The sequence below is a fragment of the Chrysochloris asiatica genome, unplaced genomic scaffold, assembly GCF_000296735.1.
Source record: "Chrysochloris asiatica unplaced genomic scaffold, ChrAsi1.0 scaffold00076, whole genome shotgun sequence".
NCBI lineage: Eukaryota > Metazoa > Chordata > Mammalia > Afrosoricida > Chrysochloridae > Chrysochloris > Chrysochloris asiatica.
The window spans coordinates 4328596-4337026 of record NW_006408594.1 but is presented as its reverse complement, the minus strand read 5'-3'; the positions used below and the strand labels follow the sequence as shown (position 1 = coordinate 4337026).

The 8431-nt window shown below is 53.2% G+C and overlaps 2 protein-coding genes across 2 annotated transcripts; one reads left to right on the top strand and one right to left on the bottom strand.

The window, feature by feature from the left end:
• The first annotated feature begins 1246 nt into the window (after positions 1-1246).
• On the top strand, positions 1247-3705 carry CDC42EP1 (CDC42 effector protein (Rho GTPase binding) 1). The gene is made up of 2 exons (XM_006865210.1): positions 1247-1709; positions 3065-3705. Exons 1-2 carry the CDS (start codon positions 1247-1249, stop codon positions 3703-3705), a joined length of 1104 nt encoding a protein of 367 aa, XP_006865272.1.
• Positions 3706-5011: 1306 nt separating this feature from the next.
• LGALS2 (lectin, galactoside-binding, soluble, 2) lies at positions 5012-7121 on the bottom strand. The gene is made up of 3 exons (XM_006865209.1): positions 7048-7121; positions 5295-5451; positions 5012-5158 (listed from the first exon to the last, which is right to left on the bottom strand). Exons 1-3 carry the CDS (start codon positions 7107-7109, stop codon positions 5012-5014), a joined length of 366 nt encoding a protein of 121 aa, XP_006865271.1. The 5' UTR covers positions 7110-7121.
• Between the last annotated feature and the right edge of the window lie 1310 nt (positions 7122-8431).

The window sequence follows — 8431 nt, the reverse complement described above, 5'->3', positions numbered from 1 at the left end:
GACATATTGTCAGGAGGGACCAGTCACTGGAGAAGGATATCATGTTTGGTAGGGTGGAGGGTCAGAGAAAAAGAGGAAGACCCCCATCGATGGACTCAAGCGTGGCAACAATAGTGAGGTTGGCTCAAGATCAGGCAGTGTTACGTGCTGCTGTGCATAAGGTCGCTATGGGTTGGTACCGATTCGATGACACCTAACAACAACAACAGGAACAACAAAAGGATTGAGGTCAGAAAGAGAGGACAATGAGAATTTAGACATGGGTGGAGCTGAGAGGATGTGGGAGGTAGGTCAGGAGGGGATCTTTTGACACCAGTTGAACTTTTTCCAAAAGATGTTCTCCAACAAGGCTCTTAACCTCAGTTTGACATACTAGATAAAAGCTCTTTCCTGTGAGCCTAATCGGAGCCTTGAATATACTCAGACATGCAGGAAGCAGCTTGGGAAAAGCCACTTTGTCCACAAGATCCTTTTTCCTGGAAGCTCCTTGAAGACTAGAGTTTCTGAGGAGCCTTTGGGGAGATGTTTGCCCAGCACTTCACCTCCTTGCCTCCTGGTCCCTCCTCTCCTTGGGGTGGGACACATCTGCACCCACAGGCCAGTAGGAGGCAATAAAGCTGTTTAAGGGCTCTGGCACTGTGGCCTTGGGCAAGTCACTTCACTTCTCTATGCCTCAGTTTCTCTCCTCTCTAATAAGAGTGTCTCTCTCAGGGTTGTGGAGAGTGTGGAATGGGAGTGGGCTCGGCAGAGTGATATAGCTCAGTCCGTTTTTGTGTTTTTTTTTTTTTAGTGCCCCCTCTCTGTCACTCCCCATTCAATGGCAACCACAGTTTAAGTTGATTTGGTTGTCTGCTCTTGAACACCCCATCAGTGGACTTGCTCAGCGTGTCTCCCTTTGCGTCTAGCCTGCTACTCAGCATTTTGTTGGTGAGCCCCATTCATGTTGTTAGGTGTAACATCTCATCACCTGCCTCTCTGCCCTTCCAGGTCTTGGGCCCCAGGCAGGAGAGGGATCTTCCACCTGTTCTCCAGTAAAACATCTGCAGCTGCGTCCCAAGAACCAAGACCTACAGCGTGAACTTAGTGATTTCTGGAGAGACGAGCCATGGGCCCCCAACAGCCTCAGCATTTGGGGGCAGTATTTTAGAAGGCCACTGTCCATCAGGAGGGAGAGAGCTGAGCCTGGCCTGTCCCCCTTCCCCCGGCCCTGTGGGCATGGACCAGCAGCTGTGAGCAGCCAGAGCTGATGCCAGGTCCCCAGGGGGCTGGAGGAGCCCCCACCATGAGCTTCGGCAAGCTCTCACCCGTTGGCTGGGTGTCCAGCTCACAAGGGAAGAGGAGGCTGACATCGGACATGATCAGCCCTCCGCTCGGGGACTTCCGCCACACCATGCACGTGGGCCGCGGCGGGGATGTCTTCGGTGACACCTCCTTCCTCAGCAACCATGGCGGCAACTCCGGGGGCACCCACCGCTCACCCCGCAGCTTCCTGGCCAGGAAGCTGCAGCAGGTGCGGAGGGTGGGGGTGCTGCCCCGGCGGATGGCCTCCCCGACTACGCCCTCACCAGCACCGCCTGCCATCTCTCCCATCATCAAAAACGCCATATCCTTGCCCCAGCTCAACCAGGCCACCTATGACAGCCTTGTGGTGAGCAAGCTCAGTTTTGACAGCAGCCCGGCTTGCTCTACGGATGGCAATTCCAGCTACGGTGAGAGCATTGTTGTTACGTGCTGTTGAGTGAGGGTGCAACTCAAGGAGCGGCTGGTGAATTTGAACCACCGACCTTGCAGTTCAAACTGACCTTATGGTCAAGTGCCTGTTGTACAGTGCCACACCAGGACTCCAAGAGAGACTGGGTTACTTGTCCAGCTTTCAGAGGCTGAGTTCTCATAACTTCTGACCCTAACTTGCCATGTGACTCAGGTGAGTTTGGGCTCTGGGGTACAACAGCTCAGCGCTCTTGCTCCCTCCAAGCAACCCTGCTGTCAGAATGGTAACCGTGGTGAGGTTCTGAGCCTGGACTCTGGATTCAAATCCTCATTCTGCCCAACACTCCTTGGGAAGCTTCAAGCCCTTTAGGGTCATTGTGAAGATTTGCTGAGATGAGGCACCTGATGTACGGGTCCCAGAGCCTAGTACATAGTATGTACTCAGGATACTTGGACCTTGTTATTTGGACAGAGGCTTTTGTAATGTGACAGGGACAGAAACCAGAGGCCCTTCTAGCCCCTGCAGGGAGTGGTAGGGGCCTCCTCAATTTTGCTGGACAGCACAAATCTGGGAACAATGGGCTTATGCTGCCACCTGGTGGCCATTCCCTGTGGCCTTGATGACTGGTCACAGTAAGCAGAAGGTTTCAGGCCTGGCAATCCAGGAGGCAGGGGGCTGGACCAGATGACCTTTGGAGAGCATGTGTTGCCCTTCCAGTCTAATTTCTCTGCATATTTCCATTGCTCCTTCGATCCCTGTACCAGAGGCATTAGTGAAGGGGAGGCCGAGGGGGCCACATGTCCAAAGGAGCACCAGACTAGTCCACGAACCCCCAACCCAATCCCCAGTCGAAGAGAGAGGGGAGAATTTAGCGATTGCCCCTGTGCGCTCTACCTCTACTCTCAAACCAGCCCACACGTTATGAATTCACCTCAAGTTCAATGGCTTGGTCAAGGCCAAGTTCATTGTTGGGACTGAAGTCAGAGTTTTAAGCTCCAGACCTCATACACTCTGGTTCAGGGCAAGGCTCTTCTAGTCCCAGATTGAGTCTCAGTTTCCTCATCTGCAGAATGGGAATGAGGATTGTCAATTTGCAGATTCTTGGCTTGATGGAGTCCTAATGTGGCACTGTAGGATAAGCAGTGGACTGCTAAGCACAAACCCACCATCTATTCCCTGGAAACCCTATGGTCATTATGACATAAGAGACTATGAGCTGTGGGGCCTACTCATTGGAAAGGTGGGAAAAATTGAGGCCAGAGAGGGGAATGACTTGTAAACTGGGATTGGTCCCAGCTCTCACCTCCCCAGTTTGGGCCTGACCCCAGTTCTGTTTCCCTACTTCTCTTCCAGGCCTGGACTCCGGGTTCTGCACCATCTCCCGCCTGCCCCGCCCAGAAAAGTCCCGAGACCGTGAACTCGAGAGCTCCTTCTCCTCTGGGACTGAACTCCGCCGCTCTGACTCCCTCCTGTCCTTCCGTCTTGACCTTGACCTTGGGCCCTCCCTCCTCAGTGAGCTGCTGGGGGTCATGAGCCTCTCCGAAAACCCTGCAACTGAGACCTCCACCCCAGTGCCCCTCACGAACCCCCCAGCTCCCACCTCAAACCCCCCAGTTTCCACCTTGAACCCCGCAGCCCCTGCCACCAATTCTCCAAGCCCATGGCCCCGTGGACTCTGCCCTAATGGGTTAACTGGGTCAGGCCCAGAGACTGAGGCGAGGCCCAACCCAGTTGCAGGGGGATCCCGTGCACCTGCTGACATGGCCCCTGGTAGGCACTGGGGAGCAGGTCGGGCAGGCAGCCACCACCACACCAATATGGATGCCCGGCAGGAGTTGACAGAGGTGCTGCCCCAGCCCCGGGCCTCCTGGGAGAGCCTGGATGAAGAGCGGGGAGCCTCCCAGGCCAGCAGCTGGGCCCCCGTGCCCAGCACAGTCCAAGCAAACACGTTTGTGTTTGCCGATGCTGAGGAAGACGATGAAGTCAAGGTGTGAGTGGGGCTGGGGTCTTGGCTGGCCTCAAGAACCCGAGTTACCCCAAGTCCCTCCACGCCTCTGCAGGACAGACATGAGGGGAGAGAACAAAGGGAACCAGGCTTGTCTGGGACTCGGGGCTCCCCCAACTGCCACTACACCCAGCGGCCATTTCTTGCGTGCCCCCCCTCCCTGTGCTGCCCCCTCTTCAGCCAGCCTCACAGTGCAGCCTTTGTGGGAAGCTGTCGTCATTGGGTGGGAGGTGGGGACGTGGTACACAGGGCCATTGTCTCCTCTCCCAAAGGGGGCCTGCCCCCAGCTCACTCTGGGGCTGTCCCCCACTCCCAGTAGGGTCCCTGCTGTGTGCCTGCGAGCCCAGTCCCAAGCTGCCCTTCATAATAGAAGCCTGGAGAAAGGGCAGGTGTGAGCTCACAGGGAGACATCCCTCCTCCCTGTGGAGCCTGGGCCCTCTGAGGCTGGATTAAAAAGGGCTTTTTGATAAATCAAGCTCTGTGAGATGCTTGGGGACCTTTTCATGGGGTGGGGCGGGGGAACTGGAGAGAAGGGCTTCTGTCCCACTCACCTAAACACCCTCCCTGTCCAGGGAGTTTCAGGACCCCTAGTGAGGGTCCAGGCAGGGGTCAATGAGTAATCAAACTGGAATGTCCCTGTGATAAGAAGCCCAGGTGGGGGCCCTTATCTGCAGTTCCGGGAACAGCCCCTGTCCAGGTGCTTGGAGCCAATGTCTACCCCATAATCCTATGGGGCAACTTGGCTCATGCTCTGTGATAATAGCGCACAGACAGGCCGACGGGCGGGGCAGAGGGATCACTGGGAACTACAAACATTGAAGTACTTAACTACTAGCCCACAGGTTGGTGGTTCAAGCCCACCCAGAGGCACTTCAGAACAGCGGACTGGCAATCTGCTGATGAAAGGTCACAGCTCTGAAGGCTCTGTGGAGCAGTTCTACTCTGCACACGTGAGGGCGCTGTGAGGCAGAACCCACTTGCTGGCAAGTGGGGAGCTTGGGTCTGTCTGGTGACCTCTCCCAGCTTCCCACACACACATATGACAGTCTTGTGTCCTTGTGCTTCAGTTTACCCTTCTCATGAGCATTAAAATACTAAAGAAAACACTCCATTCATGGAAAGGTGTGATTAAACAGATTCTTGGGGTCGCTCTCCTTGAGGGAGAAGAATGGGTCAGAGGGGTGGGAACTGCAGGGAGTGGGTGGCTGAGAGCCTGGACCACAGGATTGCTGTGACCAGGTGGGCTTGGGAGGGAACCTGGGCTGAGGTGTGTTACTGTGGCTGGTGCAGTCCACTCATTCAATCTTTAAGGAAGAGACCTTGAGCCCACCCTTCACGACCAGGTAGTTCAGGTGATCGTGGCCCAGCCGGTTGGGAAAGGTCACTGTGTATTCATCAGGTAACTTCACCAAGAACTTGTCTTTCTCAAAGGTCACAGTGAACTGTGGGGAGAAGGAGGTTGTCAAGGACACAGAAATTACCTGGGAAACTAGCCAGGGCAGTGCCCAGGCTAGCGTTCCCCTAGTAACTGCTCTCTCCTTGACAACTGTCCTAGCCCCTTTTCCCCTTGGACCTCACCTTGACCTCTGACCCTGGACTGAAGCTCAGGTGATTGTCCCGTTGCTCTTTGCCCCAGTTACCATCCCGAGAGTTGCAGACGATGGTGGACTCATTGAAGCGTGGGTTGAAGTGCAGGTTCAGTTTGTCAGCAGACTGGCCCAGTTCTATCGCAAAGCTGCAGGAGGAGGTTTAAGGGTTACCCCCAGATAAAATACCTTTGGACTAGGGGTGTTTAGGTGTTTGGGTTGACCACAGGATAGAAGAGTCATCAAAGAAAGGTTGCACGAATCAAGGTCTCTGCCTTAGAGCCAGGAAGGGGACAATCCAACCAGACGTGGCACTGCAGAATCACAATTACATTCCATGTGATTGTGACCAATTACTGACCAAAGATGCTGACAGGAGGGGAACTGATAGCGACGGGTTAGAAATTGGGGTTGTCTATCCTAGAGGATGGAGTTCTGGTGTGGCGCTGTGAGTTAATGTACCAGACTGCAAAACTGTTTGAACTGCAAGGTCGGCAGTTCAAGCTCACCATCTGCTCCTTGGAAACCCTATACAGGGTCGCTATGGGTCAGAATTGACTCTACGACACTTGACAACAACAACATCCTAGAGGACAGAGTGGCTGTCCTTGGATCTCTGAAGACCCCTGAAGTTTAACTATAAAACGGGTACCAACCAAAGGTCATGAACTCCCTATCACTTGAGGTATGCAATTGGAATTGCATGACCTCTTGGCAGTACCACTACAGGAGCCTTCAGGATCCCTAAGAGAAGGGTGTTCTGGGTCTTGGGGTATCTTCATTTGGAGGTCTCAGGAGTAGCCCACATTTCTGCAATCTCAAGGAACCCAAGTAGGAACAAAGGATTGTTTTCCTTTTGGTTGCTACTCTATTGAGTCTGTCTGCTTCCTCTTTCCAACCAAGAGTTGATGGGGATGAGTCTCCAGAATAGCTGGAGTTCTTCTGCATACAGGTAAACCTAATGCTGGACTATAGTCCCGAGGTAGGGAGATGCCTCTGTGGTGTGCTATTGAGTCAGTCCCGACTCATAGTGACCCTGTTTAGGGTTTCCAAGGCTGTAAATCTCGACAGAAGCAGAAAGCTTCTTTCTCCCACAGAGTAACTGACAAATTCCGACTGCTGACCTTATTACGGTTAACAGCCCAGCTGATAACACTACACTGCAAGGGCTCCATGTTCTACGCAAATAACACTGCAGGGGGGGAAAAAAATCACTTGGCGCCCCCTAGTGGCAAACCCTTGGCTTAATATGCCTGAAAAGTGATCCTCTGGCCAGCCAACCCTCATGTTTCTAGGGGTTTGGAGTCCTGGTATGGCGCTGCAGGATAAAGCACTGGACCGTAAGATGGGCAGTTCAAACCCACCACCTACTCCTCGGAAGCCCTAGACAGTGGGAACTGACTCGATGGCACTTAACAATAACTTGGGGGGCTGGGCTTTGAGTAGAGGTACCTGCCTTATGGGGGCTTTCAAGGTTCCTCCACCTTAGTGGTGTTTGGGACCAAGAAGCCAAGTACATGGCAATGGCTTTGAAATTCTCAGGTCTCCAATCCCAGCCTCCTAAAATGAGAAAGAGCGAGGGCGCCAGGGCCCCCTTGGCCAATGGTCACTGAGGTCTGAGGTCTGGCCCTGATGCTTCCCTAGTGCTATTCAAAGGGCTGCCCTGCCTACCGTCCACCCCCACCCCTGTCCCGTCCCTGGCGGCTCCAGGTCTGTGCACAGCTCCCCACCCCCACCTCTCTTACCCCTTAGCATCATCAGCAATCTTGCCCTTGATCTTCAAGGTTATCCCTGTCTTCATGTTCATATTCTTGATCTCGAGTTGTTCCTAAATCAACAGAAGCATTCCATGAGAGTTGCCCTAGGAAATCCCCTTCACTGTGCCCTGTGTACTGTAGAAGATTGCGCAGCCTCCCTGGCCTCTAGCCACTAATACCAGGAGCACACACTCCCCCACAGGTGAAGATCATTTCCTAGTGTTTGCTCCTTGATGACAAAATCTCCCTGTCTGGTGGGGATGGGGGGTTGGGGGGAGACTTGGATGTGGGAGAGCTAACCCTCCGATCAGTGTTAAGTGTAAGAATTGCAGCATGGTCTTTGGAGCCAGACGGAGTTAAAACACTCGGTCAGCCTCTTACTCACAAAGGACTCTCCCATGTGGGGAGGAGGTCTAGCCAGTGAGGCTAGTATCAGTGCCCCCATAGGGGTGAAAATGGCATTGATACCTCATAGCCAGAGCTCATAGATTCCTGCTCTGCGCACACGCCTAACACTGCGCATCATGTGAGAAGTCTCCCAGACTTCTCTGTGTTTTGCCTATCCCCCCTGCCCAAAATGAGGGTGGGAGAGCTGGGGCTAGGTGGGGAGGATCACCCCTTCTTCCTCTATAGTACCTTGAACTGCCTGGAGGCTGAAGGCTGAAATAGAACTGAAGGGTTGGGTAGACATTGCTGCAGTGGGGGCGATGAGTGGGAGGAATGAGAAAGGCCAGGGTCAGGGGTACAATAGCCCCACTGGAGGTCCCTCACTAGTACAACTAGGTAATGCTGTAAGATAAACACTGGACAACTAAGCACAAGATCAGCAGTTCAAACCCACCAGCAGCTCTGTGGGAAGAAGATGAGGTTTGCTGCTCCTGTAAAGACTGTTGTTGTTAGGCGCCATCTAGACAGTATGGACTCATAGGACCCTCTGCACAGCGGAACAAAACACTGCCTGGTCATGTACCACCCTCACGATTGTTACTAAACCCATTGGTGCTGCCACTGAGGCAATGCATCTCATTGGGGGATTTCCTCTTTCTCACTGAGCCTCCACTTTACCAAGCATGTCCTTCTCCAGGAAATGGTCCCTCCTGATAACATGTTTGAAGTGTGAGAGACGAAGTCTGGCCATTCTAACTTCTAAGGAGCATTCTGGATGTACTTCTTCCAACACAGATTTGTTAGTTCTTCTGGCAGTCTGTGGTACTTTCAATATTCTTCTCTAAACTCAAATGCATTAATTCTTCTCTGGTCTACCCTTGTTCATTGTCCATGGGTTTTAGTGGCTAAACATTCAGAAGTATTCCACCTCTCCTTGTTGTTATTATGTGCTGTGGAGTCAGTTCCAACTCATAGCGACCCTGCA

Bases quoted from the DNA above. Each gene is read 5' to 3' on its own strand.
- LGALS2 (XM_006865209.1), bottom strand. From the start codon at position 7,109: ATGAACATGAAGACAGGGATAACCTTGAAGATCAAGGGCAAGATTGCT. The intron at 5,452-7,047 runs GTAAGAGAGGTG...CTCCTCCTGCAG, and splicing joins ATTGCTGATGATGCTAAGGG to CTTTGCGATAGAACTGGGCC. The intron at 5,159-5,294 runs GTGAGGTCCAAG...TTCTCCCCACAG, and splicing joins GTCCAGGGTCAGAGGTCAAG to TTCACTGTGACCTTTGAGAA.
- CDC42EP1 (XM_006865210.1), top strand. From the start codon at position 1,247: ATGCCAGGTCCCCAGGGGGCTGGAGGAGCCCCCACCATGAGCTTCGGC. The intron at 1,710-3,064 runs GTGAGAGCATTG...CTTCTCTTCCAG, and splicing joins GGATGGCAATTCCAGCTACG to GCCTGGACTCCGGGTTCTGC.